Source organism: Anolis carolinensis, chromosome 3 (assembly GCF_035594765.1).
Source record: "Anolis carolinensis isolate JA03-04 chromosome 3, rAnoCar3.1.pri, whole genome shotgun sequence".
In the NCBI taxonomy this organism is placed as follows: Eukaryota; Metazoa; Chordata; class Lepidosauria; order Squamata; family Dactyloidae; genus Anolis; species Anolis carolinensis.
In genome coordinates, this window is record NC_085843.1 from 6,803,874 (window position 1) to 6,828,796 (window position 24,923).

At 40.8% G+C, this 24,923-nt stretch overlaps 1 protein-coding gene across 1 annotated transcript in view; it reads right to left on the minus strand.

The window, feature by feature from the left end:
• The window catches only part of tsku (tsukushi, small leucine rich proteoglycan), a 44,882-nt gene extending 23,651 nt beyond the window's left edge, over positions 1–21,231 (minus strand). The window contains exon 1 of the mRNA XM_062974458.1: positions 20,874–21,231. Coding sequence (XP_062830528.1) covers positions 20,874–20,889 — 16 coding nt within the window. The 5' untranslated portion in view covers positions 20,890–21,231. The remainder of the gene's footprint in view (positions 1–20,873) is intronic.
• Between the last annotated feature and the right edge of the window lie 3,692 nt (positions 21,232–24,923).

Here is a 24,923-nt window from a genome sequence, read left to right on the forward strand (position 1 = left end):
CAGTCCAACCATATCTGGATGGCTGGGCAATTCCCAATTCTCAGGCAGATAAATCAAGTAGAAAAACTCACATTACTCTGCTATATAATGGAACTGAATTATTTGGGTCTACTACACTGACCATATAATGCGTTATTATATGGCGGATCCAGCCATGGGCAAATAAAGTTGCCTAGTCAAAAAGAGACTTGTTGGAATGTGTGTCTCACTTTAGCTAATATATGTACATTTAGGATTAAGGTAGTTTAATTTCCACGGTTCAAGAAGAAAGAGAGGGGGGGAAGCAAGAAAAAGAAGAACAGATAAGAGGGAGAGAAGACAATAGAATAGAAGAGGAAGAGAATAGAAGAGAAGAGGGAGAGAAGAGAAGAGAAGAGAGAAAAGAAGAGGGAGAGAATAGAAGAGAAGAGAAGAGGGAGAGGAGAGAAGAGAATAGAATAGAAAAGAGGGAGAGAAGAGAATAGAAGAGAGGAAGGAGAGAATAGAAGAGGAAGAGAAGAGACAAGAATAGAAAAGAGGGAGACACGAGAAGAGAAGAGGGAGAGAAGAGAATAGAATAGAAGAGGAAGAGAATAGAAGAGAAGAGGGAGAGAAGAGAATAGAAGAGAAGAGAGAGAGAAGAGAATAGAAGAGAAGAGAGAGAGAAAAGAGGGAGAGAATAGAAGAGAAGAGAAGAGAAGAGAAGAGAAGAGAAGAGAAGAGGGAGAGGAGAGAAGAGAATAGAAAAGAGGGAGAGAAGAGAATAGAAGAGAGGAAGGAGAGAATAGAAGAGGAAGAGAAGAGGGAGAGAAGAGAATAGAATAGAAGAGGAAGAGAATAGAAGAGAAGAGAAGAGAAGAGAAGGAGAATAGAATAGAAGAGGGAGAGAAGAGAATAGAAGAGAAGAGAGAGAGAAAAGAGGGAGAGAATAGAAGAGAAGAGAAGAGGGAGAGGAGAGAAGAGAATAGAATAGAAAAGAGGGAGAGAAGAGAATAGAAGAGAGGAAGGAGAGAATAGAAGAGGAAGAGAAGAGGGAGAGAAGAGAATAGAATAGAAGAGGAAGAGAAGAGACGAGAATAGAAAAGAGGGAGAGACAAGAAGAGAAGAGGGAGAGAAGAGAATAGAATAGAAGAGAAAGAGAATAGAAGAGAAGAGAAGAGGGAGAGAATAGAAGAGAAGAGAAGAGAAGCGGGAGAGAATAGAAGAGAATAGAAGAGGGAGAGAAGAGAAGAGAAGAGGAAGAGAAGAGGTAGAGAAGAGAATAGAATAGAAGAGGAAGAGAAGAGACGAGAATAGAAAAGAGGGAGAGACGAGAAGAGAAGAGGGAGAGAATAGAAGAGAAAAGGAAGAGAATAGAAGAGAAGAGGGAGAGAAGAGAAGAGAAGAGGGAGAGAATAGAAGAGAATAGAAGAGGGAGAGAAGAGAAGAGAAGAGGAAGAGAAGAGGTAGAGAAGAGAATAGAATAGAAGAGGAAGAGAAGAGACGAGAATAGAAAAGAGGGAGAGACGAGAAGAGAAGAGGGAGAGAATAGAAGAGAAAAGGAAGAGAATAGAAGAGAAGAGGGAGAGAAGAGAAGAGAAGAGGGAGAGAATAGAAGAGAAGAGAAGAGGAAGAGAAGAGAAGAGAAGAGGGAGAGAATTTAAGAGAAGAGAAGAGAAGAGAAAGAGAATAGAAGAGGGAGAGGAGAGAATAGAAGAGGAAGAGAAGAGGTAGAGAAGAGAATAGAATAGAAGAGGAAGAGAAGAGACGAGAATAGAAAAGAGGGAGAGACGAGAAGAGAAGAGAGAATAGAATAGAAGAGAAGAGGAAGAGAATAGAAGAGAAGAGGGAGAGAAGAGAAGAGAAAAGAGGGAGAGAAGAGAAGAGGGAGAGAAGAGAAGAGAAGAGGGAGAGAAGAGAAGAGAATAGAATAAAAAAGAGGGAGAGAAGAGAATAGAAGAGAGGAAGGAGAGAATAGAAGAGGAAGAGAAGAGGGAGAGAAGAGAAGGGAAGAGAATAGAATAGAAGAGAGGAAGGAGAGTAGAGAAGAGAAAAGAGGGAGAGAAGAGGATGGGTGAAGGAAGGAAGAAAGAAAATGAGGAGGTGACGTGAAGGAATGAAAACAGACTACATCTACACTGCAGAATTAATGCAGTTTGACACCACTGTAATTGCCATGGCTCAGTGGTCTGGAATCATGGGATTTGTAGTCTGGGAGGCACCAACACTCTTTGGCTGAGAAGGCTAGTTTCCTGGATTACATATGATGGATATATGGCGGTTCAAGTGGCGTCAAACTACATTAAATCCATAGTGTGGATACACTCTTGTACAGCTTCCCCATTCAAACATCTGCAGTTTTTAAATAAAATCTCGTCTAAAGTTTAATCCTACTTTTTCTCTTTCTCTCTCTCTTGAAAGTCTAGCACAGGGGTCCCCAAACTAAGGCCCGGGGGCCGAATGCGGCCCTCCAAGGTCATTTACCTGGCCCCCGCCCTCAGTTTTATAATATATTTTTATATCAGTTTTAATAATATAATATATTGTATATACATATAATATTGATTAAAATATTAAAATGTTATACAATATAATACTAATAATAATACCATATAACAATATTAATTATATGTTATATATTACATATAATATTACAGTATAGTGGTATAGTTCAATATAGTAATGTAAAATGCTAATATTTTGCTATGCTAATAATATAATATATTGTATGTACATACAGCTGCTCTGAGTCCCCTTCAGGGTAAGAAGGGTGGGACAGAAATGTAGTAAATAAATGTAGTAAGTAAATAAATAATTAATTTTAGACTTAGGCTCATCCAAATTCTGAAATGACTTGAAGGCACACAACAACAACAACAACAACAACAACAACAACCCTAATTAACTTGACTATCTCATTGGCCAGTAGCAAGCCCACACTTTCCATTGAAATCCTGATAGTTTTATGTTGGTTAAGATTGTTTTCATTTTTAAATATTGTATTGTTCTTTCATTGTTATTGTTGTTGTTGTTTTGCACTACAAATAAGACATGTGCAGCGTGCATAGGAATTTGTTCGTATTTTTTTTCAAATGATAATTCGGCCCCTCAACAGTCTGAAGGATTGTAGACCGGCCCTTTGCTTTAAAAGTTTGAGGACCCCTGGTCTAGCAGCTCCGACATGTATTTGAGTTGATCAAAAACTTGGCAAGGTGGGTTGCCTTTGAGAGAAAGCAGCGCTGCCAAAATGCAAACCACTCCTTGGCCTCCCCTCCCAGCTGGAAGCCCAGGAGAATATGGAAGCGTATGGCGCAAAAAGGAATCGTTGTCTCTGGAAAGTGTGCGAGAGCTCCCCCAACCAACCGACTGACTTCACCAGGAGGAAGGGGAAAAACCAGCGGAGGAGGAAAGTCAAGAGTCAGCTAAGGGAGAGAGGGAAAAGTCTCACGTTGCAAGGAAACCCAGCTGCGGCATGAACGGGAAACTCTATCCCGGAGCCTGCATTACGCCACCAACAGAAATTGAAATGTTTGGTGGAGTCTCCTTCCCTGGAGGTTTTGAAGCTGAGGCTGGATGGCCATCTGTTGGGAGGGCTCTGATCATTATATACCGTGTTTCCCCGAAAATAAGACAGTGTCTTATATTAATTTTTGCTCCCAAAGATGCTCTAAGTCTTCTTTTCAGGGGATGTCTTATTTTTCCATGAAGAAAAATTCACATTTATTGTTGGACAAAAAAATGAACATTTATTATATACTGTACAGTAGTTGTCATCATAAACCAGCATAACCAGACTAACTGTGAATCCTATCAAGAATTTCTTGTACCGTGTTTCCCCGAAAATAAGACTGTGTCTTATATTAATTTTTGCTCCCAAAGGTGCTCTAAGTCTTCTTTTCAGGGGATGTCTTATTTTTCCATGAAGAAGAATTCACATTTATTGTTGGACAAAAAAATGAACATTTATTATATACTGTACAGTAGTTGTCATCATAAACCAGCATAACCAGACAAACTGTGAATCCTATCAAGAATTTCTTGTAACTACAGTAGAGTCTCACTTATCCAACATAAACGGGCCGGCAGAATGTTGGATAAGCGAATATGTTGGATAATAAGGAGGCATTAAGGAAAAGCCTATTAAACATCAAATTAGGTTATGATTTTACAAATGAAGCACCAAAACATCATGTTAGACAACCAATTTGGTAGAAAAAGTAGTTCAATATGCAGTAATGCTATGTAGTAATTACTGTATTTATGAATTTAGCACCAAAATATCACGATATATTGAAAACATTGACTACAAAAATGCGTTGGATAATCCAGAACATTGGATAAGCGAGTGTTGGATAAGTGAGACTCTACTGTACTAATATTTCCATGTACTACAATCTATGGTACATACATTTACTGATCTGGTGTTCTGTTTGGCCAGCATGCTTCCAAACAAAAACTTTGCTAGGTCTTACTTTCAGGGGAGGCCTTATATTTAGCCATTCAGTAAAACCTCTACTAGGTCTTATTTTTTGGGCATGTCTTATTTTAGGGGAAACAGAGTAATAATAACTAAATTCTAAACAATATCTGAAAAATATGCACCACGATAAAGGTTCAAAGCATAGAACACAATATGTATATTAGAGCATCATATCTATATATATAAAAGGGTAATGAAATTTCGGCCTAGGACAAAACAACAAAACTCCACATCCCAGAAACTCTAAACTTGGCAGCACAACCCCTCATCCATGCCTCTACGTTCATACAACAAAAAGAAAAGAAAAATAAAGTCCTAATTAGAGGGAGAGGAAGAATTGTTTTTATCCAATTGCTGCCAATTAGAAGGCTAAGCTCCACCCACTTGGTCTGCTGTCAGTTAGAAGGCTAAGCTCCACCCACTTGGTCTCCTAGCAACTCACTCAGCCCAGGGCCACTTCAATCAGGCCTCTTCCACACTGCCTATAAAATACAGATTATCTGATTTTAACTGGATTATATGGCAGTGTAGACTCAAGGCCCCTTCCACACAGCTATATAACCCATTTATAATGGACTTAATGTCAGGAGAAAACCTTTACTCTTTACCTTAACTACCACCAATTCCTCAATACTTTATTTCCCATACCACCAGACTTCGCCACAGCAACGCGTGGCCAGGCACAGCTAGTACATAATAATGTTAACAATAATACAAATAATAATACAACTGATGACCAAATTCAGTCAGCTGTAGTGGCACACAGTCGCAACTTACAGAGTAGTAACTTACAGAGTATAAAGATTTATAGACTGCAATCATCAACAAATTGAAGCTACGGCTAACTGACTGCATTTACAACCTGAGGAGTCCTATAGAACTGCTTCAAGACTACAGAGACTTTGATTTGTTTTGACTCCAAGCCAGGTTTGAGCCAATTGATTTGTATACTGATATATTTAGTTTCACAGCATATTACATACCATTTTGGAGAGAATAAATGTACACATACTGTGTCACTAACAAATTTTAGTTGGAGTCCTGATATATGTCTGATATATGTTCTATACTGAAAACTGCTCTGTGTAGCATTTAAATCTGGATGATTGCAGTCTATAAATCTTTATACTCTGTAAGTTACTACTCTGTAAGTTACGACTGTGTGCCGCTACAGCTGACTGAATTTGGTAATCAGTTGTATTATTATTTGTATTATCGATAACATTATTATGTATATGATGCTCTAATATACATATTGTGCTCTATGCTTTGAACCTTTATCGTGGTGCATATTTTTCAGATAGGGCTTTGATCATAGCAGAAGCAAATTGGACTGGGTGGCCCTTGGGACCTCTTCTAGCTCTGGGATTCTATTACTCATATCTGGTATATATCAAAACCACACATTATTTCAGATTTGACTGGTACGTTCTTTGTGGAGACCTCATCTACACTGACCACTTGAATCAGTTTCAAACAGGTATGGTTTCACTGTGCAGATGATTACAATGGAAAATCTGGAACCATTTGAAGCCTGGATAATGATTACACTAACCACAGATCACCGATGCACACTAAAAGCTTGCCTTTGTGCATTTCTGTGGTAATTTGTTGTCTGGCTGCATTAGTTCGAAGCTGGCTTTGACCTGCCTTACTTACTTACTTACTTACTTAGGTGATCCCTCGTAGGCCGAGGATGATGGTCCTCCGATTCTGGTGTCTTGGGGACGTGTCCGTAGGTGGCTGAAGAAACCTATTCTTGACCCGCATGTTCTTCCGAAGATGTGGAAGGCGGTCCTGGTCAGCGTTGGCTTGACGTGCCTTTCTCTTGGGACGTTTCTCCCTTAAGCCTTCCATTCGTGCCTCTTCGAACTCCACAGCACTGCTGGTCACAGCTGACCTCCAATTCGAGCGCTCGAGGGCCAGGGCTTCCCAGTTCTCAGTGTCTATGCCACAGTTTTTAAGGTTGGCTTTAAGCCCATCTTTAAATCTCTTTTCCTGCCCAGCAACATTACGTTTCCCGTTCTTGAGTTCAGAGTAGAGTAGCTGCTTTGAGAGATAGTGATCGGGCATTTGGACAACATAGCCAGTCCAGACTGAAAGCCAAAACCAAGGTCACCACAACATCTATTATAGAACTCTAATATGCCGATGACAACGTAGTCTGTGCACATTCAGAAGAAGACCTACAAGCCACTCTCAACACCTTCGCAGAAGCATACGAGAAGCTCGGCCTCTCACTGAATATCGAGAAAACCAAAGTGCTCTTCCAACAGGCACCAGCTCATCCCTCTGCAAAGCCAGGAATACAGCTTAGCAGTGTCACATTAGAAAATGTTGACCATTTCCGCTACCTTGGCAGCCACCTCTCCACAAAAGTCAACATCGACACTGAAATACAACACCGCCTGAGCTCTGCGAGTGCAGCATTTTTCCGTATGAAGCAGAGGGTGTTTGAGGATTGGGACATCCGTAGAGATACCAAGGTGTTCGTTTATAAAGCCATTGTCCTCCCAACCCTGCTATACGCCTGCAAAACGTGGATGGTCTACAGAAGTCACACTCAACTCCTGGAGCATTTCCATCAGTGTTGCCTCAGGAAAATCCTGCAAATCTCTTGGGAAGACAGGCGGACAAATGTCAGCGTGCTGGAAGAAGCAAAGACCACCAGCATTGAAGTGATGCTCCTACGCCATCATCTGCCTTAAATGGTCAGTGTAAGCCCCATTTACACTGACATATATCAATAATTCAACTTGGAACTGGATAATAATAATGACGATGATGTAATTACCTGACTAAAGGTAGTTTCCGACATCTTGACTAAGAGGATCTTAAAAGTGGGATGCTGAAGGCACAATTGCAAGCAGTGTTGGCAAGAAGAAAAATAAGAGAAGTGCAAAGCAACCAGAACGGATGTCCAAGGAACTTTCAGTTGAGCTAAGATTTAAAGGAGACATGCACAAGAGAGGGAAAAGGGTCAGAAATCACCAAAGAGGAATTCGAAGAAATAAGCAATACATGTACGGAAAAAGTCCAAAACTCTAAAGCACAAAATGGGCTCAGGCTTGCCAGAAAGATTAGGTAAAAGTAAAGGTTTTCCCTGACGTTAAGTCCAGTCGTGACCAACTCTGGGGGTTGGTGCTCATCTTCATTTCTAAGCCGAAGAGCCGGCGTTGTCCGTAGACAATTAAAATGGTTCTTTTGTTATTTCAGTAGAAAATAGCTCAAGGAAATGGTAGGACGTCTGTCCGGAGAAGATGGTGAGATGCTAACAGGGAATAGGGAAAAGGCAGAATTACTCAACATCTTCTTTGCCTCAGTCTTCTCCCAAAAGGCAATTGGAGTTCAACCTGAGCAATACGAAGCGGATGAAGTAATAAGGGAAACGCAACCCAAAATAGGTAAAGAAGTAGTCCAGGAATACCTGGTGACTCTAAATGAATTCAAGTCTCCAGGGACAGATGAACTACATCCAAGAGTACTGAAAGAATTAGCAGAAGTTGTTTCAGAACCACTGGCGATAATCTTTGAGAATTCTTGGAGAACGGGAGAAGTCCCAAGCAGACTGGAGGAGGGCAAATGTTGTCCCTTCTTCAAGAAGGGAAAAAAGAAGGACCCAAACAATGACCAATGTCCAGTCACCCTGACATCAAGACCAGGAAAGATTCTGTGACGCCTCTAGGCTGCGTGAGCACTGGAAACCAACATGGAGGCCAATAAACAATCTAATATCTTTATTAAAGCAATAAAAGAATCAAACAAAAATAAGCAGAATATATAGTCCAGCAATAGTCCTTTTAGGAAAGGTCAAATATAGTCCAGTAATATAAAGTTTAATGTCCAGAATTAGAGTTCAAAGTTTTAAATCCAATAACTGAAACACACTTAAACTTCCAAGCAGTTTGAGTGGGGAATAAAGCAAGGTCTTTCACAAGAGTTCCAGGTTCAATGTCCAATGCAGGGAAGCAAGGCAAGGCAAGGAAGCAAGGCAAGGCAAAGTTGGTCGTGGTGGAACTGAATTGCAGTCCAGACTTGGCAGGGAGACGAGACACAACGCCCGGTCTACTCAAGAGTAGCGCGCCGCAGGAACTAGTGTCGATGTTAACTTCCCAACTGACACGTTGACACCGCGATGGCTAGCCTGTGCCCAGAACTTTTATGGGACTTCAAATCTTCCCCCAAACCAGGTGCTTGATCACATTTTCCCAAGGGAAACGGACTGAAGACAACAACTTTGCCAGATGCAACCCTCCCTGGAAACTCCCAAGGGAATTGGTTTAATTAGCGCCCTCTCTCTCCACTAATCTCGCGCTTCGTCTCTGAATCTCCTTCTCAGAGTGGAATGTTTTGAGAAATGATTTCCTATCAAAAGGAACACTTTCCGGGGAACCAGGCTCTGTTTCAAGGGCTTTTGTAATTAGCTTGGGACCCAAACTGTCAACAGGGAACATCTGGAAGGGAACAGAATCTTGCTGAGTTGGAACAAACCCCATATCCTCTTCAGTCTGATCTATAATGGCTGCGGGGTCATGACTCGAGGGTCTCTGAGACATCACAGATTCTGGAGCAGACAATTAAGGAGGTAGTCTGCAATCACTTAGAAGGGAATGTTGGGATTACTAAAAGTCAGCATGGATTCCGCAAAAACAAGCATGCCCTGATGCCAGACTAATCTTATCACTTTTTCAATAGAGTTACAAGCTTGGTAGATCCAGGGAATGCTGTGGATGTAGCATATCTTTATTTCATTAAGGTCTTTGTCAAAGCAAACTAGTCAAATGTGGGCTAGGCAATGCTACAACTAGGTGGACTAGGCAATGTGGGCTAGGCAATGCTACAATTGGTGAAGTGACGAAATCCAAAGCGTGCTTCTCCTCAATGGTTCCTCTTCATCCTGGAAAGAAGTGACTAGTTTAAGAGGATTCAGTCCTGGGCCCAGTTCTGTTCAATATCTTTATTAATGACTTGGATGATGGTTTAGACGGTGTGCTTATCAAGTTTGAAGATGGGAGCAAATTAGAAGGTAGAACTAATACTCCAGAGGTCAAGATCAGAATTCAAAACTACCTCAACAGATTAGACAGTTGAGCCAAAACTAACAAAATTAATTTCAGTGAGGAGAAAAGTAAAATACTTCATTTAGGCAGAAAAAAATGAAATGCAAACATACACAATGGGTGATTTCTGGCTCGACAACAGTCCATGTGAAAAAGATCTTGGAGTCTTCATGAACAAGTTGAACATGAGCCAACAGTGTGATGCAGCAGCTAAAAAAGCCAATGGGATCTTGGGCTACATCAAAAGGAGTCTAGTGTCCAGATCCAGAGAAGCCATGGTGTCCAATTCTGGGCACCACATTTCAAAAGAGATATTAACAAGCTGGAAGGTGTCCAGAGGAGGGCAACTAAAATGATCAAAGGTCTGGAGACCAAGATTCCCTATGAGGAGCGTCTTAAAGAGCTCCTTGAGGTTGAGAGGAGATATGAGAGCCATATATAAATATGTGAAAGGATGCCATAAGGAAGAGGGAGCAGATTTGTTTATTGCTGCCCTGAAGATTAGGACATTTGAGCAATGGGCTCAAATGACAGGAGAGGGGATTCCACGTCAATATTAGGAAGAACTTCCTGACTGTAAGAGCTGTTCAGCAGTGGAACTCTCTGCCCCAGAGTGTGGTCGAAGCTCCTTCCTTGGAGGCTTTTAAACAGAGGCTGAATGGCCATCTGTTGGTGGTGATTGTGCTTTTCCTGCATGGCAGACGGTTGGACTAAATGGCCCATGCAGTCTCTTCCAACTCTAATATACTATTAATCTAATAACTATGAATATGGAACTGTTACCTAGATTTGTTCATCGGTACTGTTTTGCCTTCACAATTGCTACTCATCAGAGTGCAACTATATTGTAGAACTAATACAGTTTGATACCACTTTAACTGCCATGGCTCAATGTTATGGAATGATAGAATCAATCAATCAAAACTATTTTGATTGATTGATTGATAGATAGAAGTTGTACTTAAAAACATATATACAGTAGAGTCTCGCTTATCCAACGGAAACAGGCCGGCAAAATGTTGGATAAGCAAATATGTTGGATAATAAGGAGGGATTAAGGAGAAGCCTATTAAACATCAAATTAGGTTATGATTTTACAAATTAAGCACCAAAACATCATGTTAGACAACAAATTTGGCAGAAAAAGTAGTTCAATACGCAGTAATGCTATGTAGTAATTACTGTATTTACGAATTTAGCACCAAAATATCACGATGTATTGAAAACATTGACTACAAAAATGCGTTGGATAATCCAGAACGTTGGATAAGTGAGACTCTACTGTAGTAATTAAATCAATTCATCCAGATTCATCCTCAAACAGACAAGAGTTCTTTCTCACACCCTGAACCTTACGCAGATATATAAACTCCACTTTCCTGGTTTCCAACAGACCTCACAACCTCTGGGGATGCCTGCCATAGATGTGGGTGAAACATCAGGAGAGAATGCTTCTGCAACATGGCTGTACAGCCCAGAAAACTCACCGCAACCCAGTGATGAAAGCCTTCAACAACACATAGAAGTTGTAGTTTTACAAAGTCTTTAGCCTTCTGTTCGTAAGAGTGCTGGTGCCTTATTAAACTACAAAATCTCAGGATTCCATAGTATTAAGACGTGGCAATCAAACTGTATTAATTCTACAGTGTAGATGCATATACCAAGCCATAAACCTACAAGGCCAACAGCTTTATTGCATTCCTACATGTGACAGATCCAATCTCTTCCTTTTCCAGTTCTCATTTTGACTTTCTTGACCACAACACAGCCCCAGAGAATCTAAAACTCAGCTGAAAATATCTACGCAGGAGGCAGAAGAGGTTCAGTGATTTTGGTTAAGCTAAACAAACAAACAAACTGGACCAAAAACCTATTGTCATCCTCCTCTGTCTGGAACGCCTTCTGACTAAGACATGACTAAATGTCATGATTTTTTCTTCTTCTTCCTGGTTTTAAAAGCTGTCCAGAATTATCACTTCTTTTTCCCCTGTGTTCACTATGTTTTCTCAACTTTTTCTCCAACTAGAATCTTTTGAGGACTTTGCTTGCATTACACTCCTTTTTTTGCAGATCTTGGCGGATCCAACCTGCCATATAATGACCAAATTATTCTACTTTATATGGTCACTAGCTGTGCCCGGCCACGCGTTGCTGTGGCGGAGTATGGTGGTATGGGAAATAAAGTATTGAGGAATTGGTGGTAGTTAAGGTAAAGGGTAAAGGTTTTACCTTACATTAAGTCCATTATAAATGGGTTATATAGCTGTGTGGAAGGGCCTTGAGTCTACACTGCCATATAATCCAGTTAAAATCAGATAATCTGTATTTTATAGGCAGTGTGGAAGAGGCCTAAGTGAGGCCTAACTCTGCCTTCCCCTGGGCTGAGTGGGTTGCTAGGAGACCAAGTGGGCAGAGCTTAGCCTTCTAACTGGCAGCAATTGGATAAAAACAATTCTTCCTCTCCCTCTAATTATGACTTTATTTTTCTTTTCTTTTTGTTGTATGAACGTAGAGGCATGGATGAGGGGTTGTGCTGCCAAGTTTAGTGTTTCTGGGATGTGTAGTTTTGTTGTTTTGTCCTAGGCCGAAATTTCATTACCCTTTTATATATATAGATTGTAGGCCAGGCATGGGCAAACTTTGGCCCTCCGGGTGTTTTGGACTTCAATTCCCACAATTCCTAACAGCCTGTAGAGTTGCAAAACTATGGATACTATTACTCCATTGCATTTCTGAGTTGGTGGTGCCAAACTGTGTTACGGATTGACGATGATGATAAATTGAAGCTCTTATATGTGCCCGCGATCCAGAGTCCCCCGCAGGACAATAACACGCCACTCAGGTTTGCAGAACAAACATAGGGAAACTTTACTGATTCCAAGAGATCGAAACAGTATTATTTACAATGGTCCCTCTGACCACTTACAGAAGTCCACAGTCACAAATAGTCCTTTCTCAGTCCACAAATCTGCTCCAGAGAAGAATACAGTCCTGGTTCTTCCCTCTCCTTTCTCAGCAGCAAACAGGCCTCAAAAATAGCAAGACCTCTCTGAGTATACACTGCTCTCTACCATGTTTCTCTCTCTACCACCTCTGAGGATTCCTGCCACAGATGTGGGTGAAACGTCAGGAGAGAATGCTTCTGGGACATGGCCACACAGCTCGGAAAACTCACAGCAACCCATTAACAAGAACATCCTTCCCATCCTGGACATCATTCAATAAATATATGAACCCCACTTGCCTAGTTTCCAACAGACCTCACCACCTCTGAGGATGCCTGCCACAGATGTGGGTGAAACGTCAGGAGAGAATGCTTCTGGAACATGGCCACACAGCTCGGAAAACTCACAGCAACCCATTAACAAGAACATCCTTCCCATCCTGGACATCATTCAATAAATATATGAACCCCACTTGCCTAGTTTCCAACAGACCTCACCACCTCTGAGGATGCCTGCCACAGATGTGGGTGAAACGTCAGGAGAGAATGCTTCTGGAACATGGCCACACAGCTCGGAAAACTCACAGCAACCCATTAACAAGAACATCCTTCCCATCCTGGACATCATTCAATAAATATATGAACCCCACTTGCCTAGTTTCCAACAGACCTCACCACCTCTGAGGATTCCTGCCACAGATGTGGGTGAAACGTCAGGAGAGAATGCTTCTGGAACATGGCCACACAGCTCGGAAAACTTACAGCAACCCATTAACAAGAACATCCTTCCCATCCTGGACATCATTCAATAAATATATGAACCCCACTTGCCTAGTTTCCAACAGACCTCACCACCTCTGAGGATGCCTGCCACAGATGTGGGTGAAACGTCAGGAGAGAATGCTTCTGGAACATGGCCACACAGCTCGGAAAACTCACAGCAACCCATTAACAAGAACATCCTTCCCATCCTGGACATCATTCAATAAATATATGAACCCCACTTGCCTAGTTTCCAACAGACCTCACCACCTCTGAGGATGCCTGCCACAGATGTGGGTGAAACGTCAGGAGAGAATGCTTCTGGAACATGGCCACACAGCTCGGAAAACTCACAGCAACCCATTAACAAGAACATCCTTCCCATCCTGGACATCATTCAATAAATATATGAACCCCACTTGCCTAGTTTCCAACAGACCTCACCACCTCTGAAGATGCCTGCCACAGATGTGGGTGAAACGTCAGGAGAGAATGCTTCTGGAACATGGCCACACAGCTCAGAAAACTCACAGCAACCCATTAACAAGAACATCCTTCCCATCCTGGACATCATTCAATAAATATATGAACCCCACTTGCCTAGTTTCCAACAGACCTCACCACCTCTGAGGATGCCTGCCACAGATGTGGGTGAAACGTCAGGAGAGAATGCTTCTGGAACATGGCCACACAGCCCAGAAAACTCAGAGCAACCCAAAATTCACAAATCCTAGGGTTTGTAGTGGTGTCAAACTGCATTAATTGTAGTGTGTAGATGCACCTTGTTTTCATTCCTTCACATCACCACTTCCTCATTTTTATTCTTCCTTCTTTCTTCCTTCTCGTTCCATTCTTCCCATTCTTTCTTCCTTCCTTTCTCTGCCTCTCCTCCTCCTTCTAAACAGACAAAGATCTCTGGGAAAAAGTTGGATGACTAGAGGCCGCTTCTGGGATCTTTCTTGTCGAGACTGCTCCGATTAAAAAGATTAAAGGGACTCCTGATGCGATAGAGGGGGAAATTCCCTGCTACGGAGAGAGAAAAATATTGAAATGTGCCGGAGGTTAAGAGGTTATGCTTCCGATATATAAGCCCAGGCAAGTCCATTGCATGGCTGGGGTTGAAGCAACTGGGTTGCTGTGAGCTTTCTTGGCTGTATGGTCGTGTTCCCGAAGCATTCTCTCCTGACGTTTCGCCCACATCGATGGCAGGCATCCTCAGAGGTTGTGAGGTTTATTGGAAACTAGGAAAATGGACTGTCTGTGGGTGGGAGACAATTCTTTTCCCAAATCATTTCCCAACAAAGGATTTCCCCCAGGCAGGAAGCAGCCGAGCTTTGAAGCTGCAAGGCTTCACCACTAATCAAGGTGATCAGTTGCAACATTAACACAAACAAGAGTTCTTTCTCCCACCCTGGACATTATTCCACAGATATATACATATATACAATATAATTTACAATAATATATAATAATATTATAATATATTGTATATGCATATAATATTAATAATATTATTTTGTAATAAAAAATAATACTAATAATATAATATAATAATATTAATTAATTATATATTATTTATTACATGTAATATTATTAATAATATTACAATATATCGATATTTATTTATTTTGTGTCAAAAGCATTTATTTCGTGTCAAAAGCATATATATAGATATAGTACAATATGGTAATTTATTGCCATGCTAATACAGTAGAGTCTCACTTATCCAAGCTTCTGGATTATCCAAGACATTTTTGTAGTCAATGTTTTCAATATATCGTGATATTTTGGTGCTAAATTCATAAATACAGTAATTACTACATAGCATTACTGCGTATTGAACTCCTTTTTCTGCCAAATTTGTTGTCTAACATGATGTTTTTGTGCTTAATTTGTAAAATCGTAACCTAATTTGATGTTTAATAGGCTTTTTCTTAATCTCTCCTTATTATCCAACATTTTCGCTTATCCAACGTTCTGCCGGCCCGTTTATGTTGGGATAAGCGAGACTACTGTACTTTCTAGTGTAAATGCACCCTTATGGAGAAGTTAATCCAGCCCTTGGGATCAATTGGAAAGAAGAAATAAGGAGTCTTATGACAGCAATTGGGACCAATATTGCACCATGAGTTTTCAAGAGTTACAGTCTACTTCCCTAAATAAAGTTCTTTAAGTGCTTTAAACATTTCATGAAGTGGATATTACCCCGAAAAAAAAATCATTTGGTTCTTTTTGCACCCTTTAAAAAACTCTACATGGTGTTGTCAAAGGGTTGCTGTGAGTTTTCAGGGCTGTCTGGCCATGTTCCAGAAGCATTCTCTCCTGACGTTTCGCCCACATCTATGGCAGGCATCCTCAGAGGTTGTGAGGTCTGTTGGAAACTAGGCAAGTGGGGTTTATATACAGTAGAGTCTCACTTATCCAACATAAACGGGCCAGCAGAACGTTGGATAAGCGAATATGTTGGATAACAACGAGGGATTAAGGAAAAGCCTATTAAACATCAAATTAGGTTATGATTTTACAAATTAAGCACCAAAACATCATGTTATACAACAAATTTGACAAAAAAGTAGTTTAATATGCAGGAATGCTATGTAGTAATTACTGTATTTACTAATTTAGCACCAAAATATCACGATATATTGAAAACATTGACTACAAAAATGCATTGGATAATCCAGAACGTTGGATAAGTGAGACTCTACTGTAATAATAATAATAATAATACAGTAGAGTCTCACTTATCCAAGCTAAACGGGCCGGCAGAAGCTTGGATAAGTGAACACCTTGGATAATAAGGAGGGATTAAGGAAAAGCCTATTAAACATCAAATTAGGTTATGATTTTACAAATTAAGCACCAAAACATCATGTTATACAACAAATTTGACAGAAAAAGTAGTTCAATACGCAGGAATGCTACGTAGTAATTACTGTATTTACGATTTTAGGACCAAAATATCACGACATTTTGAAAACATTGACTACAAAAATGGCTCGGATAATCCAGAACGTTGGATAAGCGAGTGTTGGATAAGTGAGACTCCACTGTTATCTGTTGGGTGGGATAAAGAACTCTTGTCTGTTGGAGGCAAGTGTGAATATTGCCATTGGCAAGCTTGATTAGCATTGAATAGCCTTGCAGCTTCAAAGCCTGGCTGCTTCCTGCCTGGGGAAATCCTCTGCTCTCTACATTATTTCAGCTACAGCACTGAAATAATTCAGGGATATATAGTTTGGTGAAGCACTAAAGCTTCCTGGCAGAAACATCTAAGAGACTATATCACATAATTCAATGCAGTTTGGCATTACTTTTACTCCTAGGGTGCAATGCTATGGAATCCTGGGAGTTGTAGTTTTGCAAGGACTTTAGCCTTCATGTCCCAAAACAAACTACAGGTCCCAGGATCCCACGGCATTGAGCCACGACGGTTAAATGTACTCCCTCCTGATTCCCAAACTTTGCAGACTTCTATAAAATAATGCAAAAGAAAAAGCCTTATTAATATGCTAATATTAAATATGTTTAATATTTAATATGTTCTGCATTGCACAGAACATATTAAATATGTTCCGCGTTACACAAACCAGTCACGCCCAAATCAATCATCATCATCATCATCATCATCATCATGTGATCGAGGTGACCACCCTCCCCCCCCAGGACTTTGTAAAAGATAGTTCAAAAATCAAGACTTTATGTTCTATATTCTATATATTTATAGTAGAAGGTGATTGAGACTTTTTACTGGAGTTTACTGTGGATTATCCCTGCACTCTGAGGCAAGAGATAACAACTTCATGAATTGTAAAATCATGCTGCTAAAACTCCACTTTTATGAATTTCCATGCTGGGTTCTCCAGATGTTATGAACTTCGTTCTTATCAAATATTTTCAATTGTTTATATCATTCATGATTCCCCTTTAGGCAATGTAACTCACTTTTATGGATTCTCCCTTATTTCCATGAAATCTATCTGTCTGCCTATATGTATTTGTACTCTTTGGGATCCCCGGAAAATATGTATTTTTCCCAGCATGGTTTATATTCCAACTTTATTTTATCTTTTTCATTTTATTTCATATAATTGTCAAGTCATGAAATCAAATAGGAAATATTTTGAACTCAACCTGAACCCCAGAACCTATCCCATTTCTTATGACCCAGGCTTCCCTTCCCAAAAACAAAAGGATAATCTGCCACCGCTAAATCCAATCAAATTCAGATTGCATGGACAATATAGGGCTTGAGTCGCCGAATTCGGAGTGTTGACCTAAAGGTGATTCGCCCCAAAGCAAACATTGTCATATCTCACCCAAAGGAAAATCCAGGACACCTCAGGAAGGCGCCCTGCAGAGCCTGTCAATATGGCTCATCACCACCCATCTTTACTTCCACCTCTGACACCCCAAGGCATATCTAAAATCTGTATACGTGACAGAAACCCGGACACCCTTGATTGCTGCCATTAATCCCTTTAGAAATCGGTCTAGCAGGAATTAATCCGATATTTCCTGCCCTGTCACTTCATTGTTTCAATAACTCCCGCCTTCTCCTTCCTGATTGGCCCGAGTAGAGACAAAAGGCAGCTTCCTATTGGGCCAACGGAGCAAGGCGGGAAACGAAAGCCCGCCTCGTTCAACCTTCTAGCCTATCAACGATCAGATGGGCAGGGGAGCAGGGCGGGAAATTCAAAGGGCTGTCAGACTGAAATTTTGTATAAATATGGCTTTATTTTGATTATATGGGACCCTAGTAGACTGAATGATCGCTACTAGAGTCCTCTTCAGCTAAATTGCTCAATAAAGACTCCTTGGCGGAATTTTCCTTCAACTTTGGCGGACCTTCTTCATTTCGGCTTCAGGTTGTATTGCGGCTCATATCTTCCTATTGGCTCCGCCAAGGTCCGTTCTCTCAGGACCGGATCAGGTCTCTCTTTAAGGGCCCGATCCCCTAAAACGCGGTCGACAACAGATCTGGACCAAATTCAGCGCGCATAACCGAATATCCCCAATTTTGAATACTGGTAGGTTTTGGGAGGAAATGGCCTCGACATTTGGGAGTTGTAAATACTGGGATTTATAGTTCACCTGCAATCAATGAACATTCTGAACTCAACCAAAGATGGAATTGGATCAAACTTGGCACACAGAGCAAAAAAATGACCAGCAAAAAATGTTGGAAGTCTTTGGGGAAAATTCACCTTGATTTGTGGGAGTTGTAGTTCGCCTACATCCAGAGAACACAGTGAACCCAAACACTGATGGATCTGAACCACACTTGGCATGCATACTCGATATGCCGAAATTTGATTACTGGAGGGATTTGAGGGGAAGTGACCTTCATTTCTGGGAGTTGTAGTTCACCCACAAACAGAAAAACTGTGACCTCCACCAATTATGGACCTGGACCAAACTTAAGAGACAGAACCTGCATGACTAACTCAACCTGGGCTTGAGGCTCAGGCGTCATAGGCGGTGTCTGGGAGGGCCTTTGCACAATTGAGACTCGTGCGCCAACTGCGACCGTACTTCGCGAAGGCTGATCTGGCCGGGGTGGTCCATGCCTTGGTCACCTCCAGACTGGACTACTGTAATGCGCTCTATGTGGGGCTGCCCTTGAAAACGGCTCGGAAGTTCCAACTGGTCCAATGAGCGGCAGCCAGGATGTTAACTGGGGCCCCTTCCAGAGAGAGGTCAACCCTCCTGTTCAAGGAGCTCCACTGGCTGCCATTTATTTTCCGAGCCCAATTCAAGGTGCAGGTGCTTACCTACAAAGCCCTGAACGGTTTGGGACCATCCTACCTCCGTGACCGCATCTCCGTCTACGAACCCACGCGTTCACTTGGGTCATCTGGAGAGGCCCTGCTCGTGATCCCGCCTGCGTCGCAAGCGCGGTTGGTGGGGACACGAGACAGGGCCTTCTCTGTGGTGGCCCCCCGACTCTGGAACACCCTCCCCAAGGATCTCAGACAGGCCCCGACATTGGCAGTCTTCAGAAAGAACTTGAAGACCTGGCTCTTCCAATGTGCCTTCCCAGATTAATAGGAAATCTCCAATACCAAGTCCCATAAGCACTTTATTAGAATTAAGATCACATATCGCACTCTGCACTTGCCCTAGAAGCCTTATATATCACCTGTCACATCAGCACTTTTAATCTTGTACCCATTACTCTGGCCCGGCCCAGTTCTATTGCGTTTTAGCGTATTGTTATTGCTTGTGGTTTATACTGTTTTAATTCTTTTTATTTGCCTTTGTTTGTATTGTTATATTGTGTGTTGAGGCCTTGGCCTTTGTAAGCCACATCGAGTCCTTCGGGAGATGCTAGTGGGGTACAAATAAAGTTTAATAATAATAATAATAATAATAATAATAATAATAATAATAATAATAATAACCTACTGGAGGAGTTTGAGGTGACTGACTCACCACAGTGGGAGTTGTAGTTTACCCTACAGCCAGGGAGCATACTGAACTTCACTCATGATGCAACTAGAGCAAACTTGCCCAACATCACAAACTTTAAGCACTGATGGAGTTTCTTGGGTTTAGCCTGGCATGATGTGAGTTGTAGTTCACCCACATTTTGTGCAATTAAAACACTGACTTTTGCAAATAACCCCCACAATCTTAGGCATTTTGTGCAATTAAAACACCGACTTTTGCAAATAACCCCCACAATCTTAGGCATTTTGTGCAATTAAAACACCGACTTTTGCAAATAACCCCCACAATCTTAGGCATTTTGTGCAATTAAAACACTGACTTTTGCAAATAACCCCCACAATCTTATGCATTTTGTGCAATTAAAACACTGACTTTTGCAAATAACCCCCACAATCTTAGGCATTTTGTGCAATTAAAACACCGACTTTTGCAAATAACCCCCACAATCTTATGCATTTTGTGCAATTAAAACACCGACTTTTGCAAATAACCCCCACAATCTTATGCATTTTGTGCAATTAAAACACTGGCTTTTGCAAATAACCCCCACAATCTTATGCATTTTGTGCAATTAAAACACTGGCTTTTGCAAATAACCCCCACAATCTTAGGCATTTTGTGCAATTAAAACACCGACTTTTGCAAATAACCCCCACAATCTTAGGCATTTTGTGCAATTAAAACACTGGCTTTTGCAAATAACCCCCACAATTTTAGGCATTTTGTGCAATTAAAACACCGACTTTTGCAAATAACCCCCACAATCTTAGGCATTTTGTGCAATTAAAACACCGACTTTTGCAAATAACCCCCACAATCTTAGGCATTTTGTGCAATTAAAACACCGACTTTTGCAAATAACCCGGTCAAGCTAGTAAATTAAGTGTAGATGCACCTATCAAGAAAAGAAGCCGAATTTTGTTTGGGTTAAGTGGAATAAAACCCTTTGTGTGAGAGAGGGAGCATCCCCACGCGTGTCTCTTAAAAAAAGTTGAAATAGGTATGAGAGGGAGGAATACAACCTGGCCAATACTCTCCGGGGCGCGTCCACACGGCTTCTCTGTTCCACGCGTGACAAAACCCACGCGTGGCCACGCGTGGGTTTTTGTCACGTGTGGAACAGAGAAGCAGTGTGGACCATAGCTGTGGAAGAAAAGAAAGTTTCCCCGTCTCCTCTCCTTCGTTAAAAAAAAGAAAGAAAAGCAAAAAAACTCACCTCGTGGGGAAGGCATCTCGCGTGGGTGGCGTGGAAAGGAAGGGATCCCAAGTGGGTTCAGGTTCCTGGTTTCCTCTGGTTCCGCGATGCGTTCCTCCTTGGCTCCGGCTTGGGATCCTTCCACGGAGCAAGGCACGAACACGCAGGGATTTTCTTCCTTTCGTGGGACCAACCTTGGCTCCCACCTTCTCGCCGCCTGCAACTCCCCGCTCGGGTTTAAGGCACCACGAATCCCCGTCTCGCCTCCATCTCCTCCTCCTCTGGCAAGGAAGGGCCTTGTGTGTGTGTGTGTGTGTGTGTTGTGTGTTGCGTGTGCGTGGACTGGCCGCCTCTCCAAAGCGCGCCCGCCTCCCTGGGCTGCCTGCCTGCCTGCCTGCCTTTCTCCACCGCCAAGGGAGCGTCGACAAAGTGCGCGCCTCACTCCCAGGCGAAGGTCTCCATTCAGGAAAAGCAGAGCTGGGAGCTGGGAAGGCAAAGGCAGTTCAGAGGCAGGCTTCACAACAGGGGTCCCCAAACTAAGGCCCGGGGGCCGGATGCGGCCCTCCAAGCTCATTTACCTGGCCCCCGCCCTCAGTTTTATAATATAATATTTTTATATCATTTTAAAGAATATAATATATTGTATATACATATAATATTGATAATAATATTATAATGTTATATAATATAATACTAATAATAATACCATATAATAATAATTATATGTTATATATTACATATAATATTATAGTATAGTGGTATAGTTCAATATAGTAATATATAATGCTAATATTGTGCTATGCTAATAATATAATATATTGTATGTACATACAGCTTCTGAGTCCCCTTCGGGGTGAGAAGGGCAGGATATAAATGTAGTAAATAAATGTAGTAAATGAACAAATAAATAATTTTAGACTTAGGCTCACCCAAAGTCTGAAATGACTTGAAGGCACACAACAACAACAATCCTAATGAACCTGACTATCTCATTGGCCAGAAGCAGGCCCACACTTCCCATTGAAATCCTGATAGGTTTATGTTGGTTATAATTGTTTTCATTTTTTAAATATTGTATTGTTCTTTCATTGTTGTTGTTGTTTTGCACTACAAATAAGACATGTGTAGTGTGCATAGGAATTTGTTCATTTTTTTTCCAAATGATAATTCGGCCCCTCCCCAGTCTGAAGGGTTGTGGACCGGCCCTCTGCTTTAAAAGTTTGGGGACCCCTGCTTCACAACAAAAACACCATCATCATCATCATCATCATCATCAACAACAACAACAACAACAGCAGCAACATTGAGATCATTGCTGTTATTATTGTTATTGTTATTATTATTATCAACACAACGACGTTGTATGGCACAGCAAACAAGATAGTCATGTTGGATTTCGTTTCACAAAACCACAAGTTGAACACTTCCCAAGTGTCTACGACTGTGTGATGTATTTTCGGAATTATTATTATTATTATTATTATTATTGACACAACAACATAGTATGACACAGAAAACAAGATAGATATGCTGGATTTCATTTATTATTATTATTACTACTATTATTCTGTTATTATTATTTTATTATGACACAGCAAACAAGATAGACATGCTGGATTTCGTATCACAAAATCACAAGTCGAACACTTCCCAAGTGTCTAGGAATGTGTGATGTATTTTCGGATGATGGGCGCAGATCCCAGTAGGGTGGCCTTTTGCAGCTGGCAGATTGTGATTTTGTCAATGTCTATTGTTTCCAAATGCCGGCTCAGATCTTTTGGCACAGCACCCAGTGTGCCCTTCACCACCGGGACCACCTGCACTGGTTTCTGCCAGAGTCTTTGAAGTTCAATCTTGAGGTCCTGATAGCGGCTGAGTTTTTCCTGTTGTTTTTCGTCAATGCGACTGTCACCTGGGATGGCGACATCAATGATCCAAACCTTTTTCTTTTCCACAACTGTGATGTCTGGTGTGTTGTGTTCCAGAACTTTGTCAGTCTGGATTCTGAAGTCCCACAGTATCTTTGCGTGCTCATTTTCCAATACTTTTGCAGGTTTGTGATCCCACCAGTTCTTTGCTGCTGGGAGGTGGTACTTGAGGCATAAGTTCCAATGAATCATTTGGGCCAATCATTATTATTATTATTATTATTATTATTATTATTATTATTATTATTAATTTTCTTACCTGACTCCCCAAAAGCAGGGGTGGGAGCTGGAAAGCCAAAAGCAGTTCAAATGCAGGCTTCACAACAACAACAACAACAACAACAACAATGAGATCATTGCTTTTATTATTATTATTATTATTATTATTATTATTATTATTAATTGTATGACACAGCAAACAAGACAGATATGCTGGATTTCGTTATTGTTGTTATTATTATTATATTATTATTATTGTTATTATTATTATTTTCTTACCTGACTCCCCAAAAGCAGGGTGGAAGTTGGGAAGCCAAAGGCAGTTCAAAAGCAGGCTCAACAACAACAACAACAACAATGAGATCATTGCTGTTATTATTATTATTATTATTATTATTATTATTATTATTATTATTATTTTCTTATCTGACTCCCCAAAAGCAGGGGTGGGAGCTGGGAAGCCAAAGGCAGTTCAAAGGCAGGCTCAACAACAACAACAACAACAACAACAACAACAAGAGCATTACTGTTGTTATTATTATTATTATTATTATTATTATTATTATTATTATTATTATTTTCTTATCTGACTCCCCAAAAGCAGGGGTGGGGGCTGGGAAGCCAAAGGCAGTTCAAAGGCAGGCTTCACAACATCATCATCATCAACAACAACAACAACAAGGAGATCATTGCTGTTATTATTTTATTGTATGACACAGCAAACAAGATAGATATGCTGGATTTCATATCACAAAACCACAAGTCGAACACTTCCCAAGTGTCTAGGACTGTGTGATGTATTTTCGGATGATGTGTGCAGATCCCAGTAGGGTGGCCTTTTGCAGTTGGCAGATCGTAATTTTGTCAGTGTCTGTTGTTTCCAAATGCTGGCTGAGATCTTTTGGGGAGTCAGGTAAGAAAATAACAACAACAACAACAACAACAACAACAATCCAGTCATAATCATCATCATCTAACCCCACTAGATTGTGGGCTTCCCCAGTATCCATGGGGAGTCAGGTAAGAAAATAATAATACTAATAGTAATAATGATAATAACAGCAATTATCTTGATGTTGTTGTTGTTGTGGTTGTGGTTGTTGTGGTTGTGGTTGTTGCTGTTGTGAAGCCTGCCTTTGAACTGCCTTTGGCTTCCCAGCTCCCACCCCTACTTTTGGGGAATCAGGTAAGAAAATAATAATAATAATAATAATAATAATAATAATAATAATAATAATAATGAATAGTGGTAGTTAAAGATCACATTCTAAGGATTATTTCTGTGTTTGATTTATTAAAATATTCCATCCAAACCCAAGTATCGAGGGTGGAGGCATTACTTTTCATTCAACAACACAGTGGAGGCATTACTTTTCATTCAACCCTCGTAGTAGTTTCTGACCTGTCTCTTCCCATGAATATGAGGGAACTCCAAAATAGAGGACTGATGGTGATGATTGTTATTATTGCTCCCGATGGATATAACAACCACCAAAATATAATGGGGGTTGTTATTTTGGATAAGCAATGCTCAAGCTGTATAAGAAACACAAACATACACATTTATTAACAACAATAAAAATAATGTTCATCATAATAATGTTCTATGTTATATGGCATTGAATGTTTGCCCTATATATATATATAATGTGATCCGCCCTGAGTCCCCTTTGGGGTGAGAAGGGCAGAATATAAATACTGTAAATAAATACTGTAAATAAATAAATAAACATGACCATACAGCCCGGAAAACATGCAACAACCTTATTCCAGGAGTTGAGTGTGATGTCTGTAGATGGTCCACATTTCACAGGCGTATAACAGAGTTCGGAGGACAATGGCTTTATAAACAAGCACCTTGGTCTCCCTATGAATGTCCCAATCCTCAAACACTCTCTGCTGCATTCAGAAAAATGCTGCACTC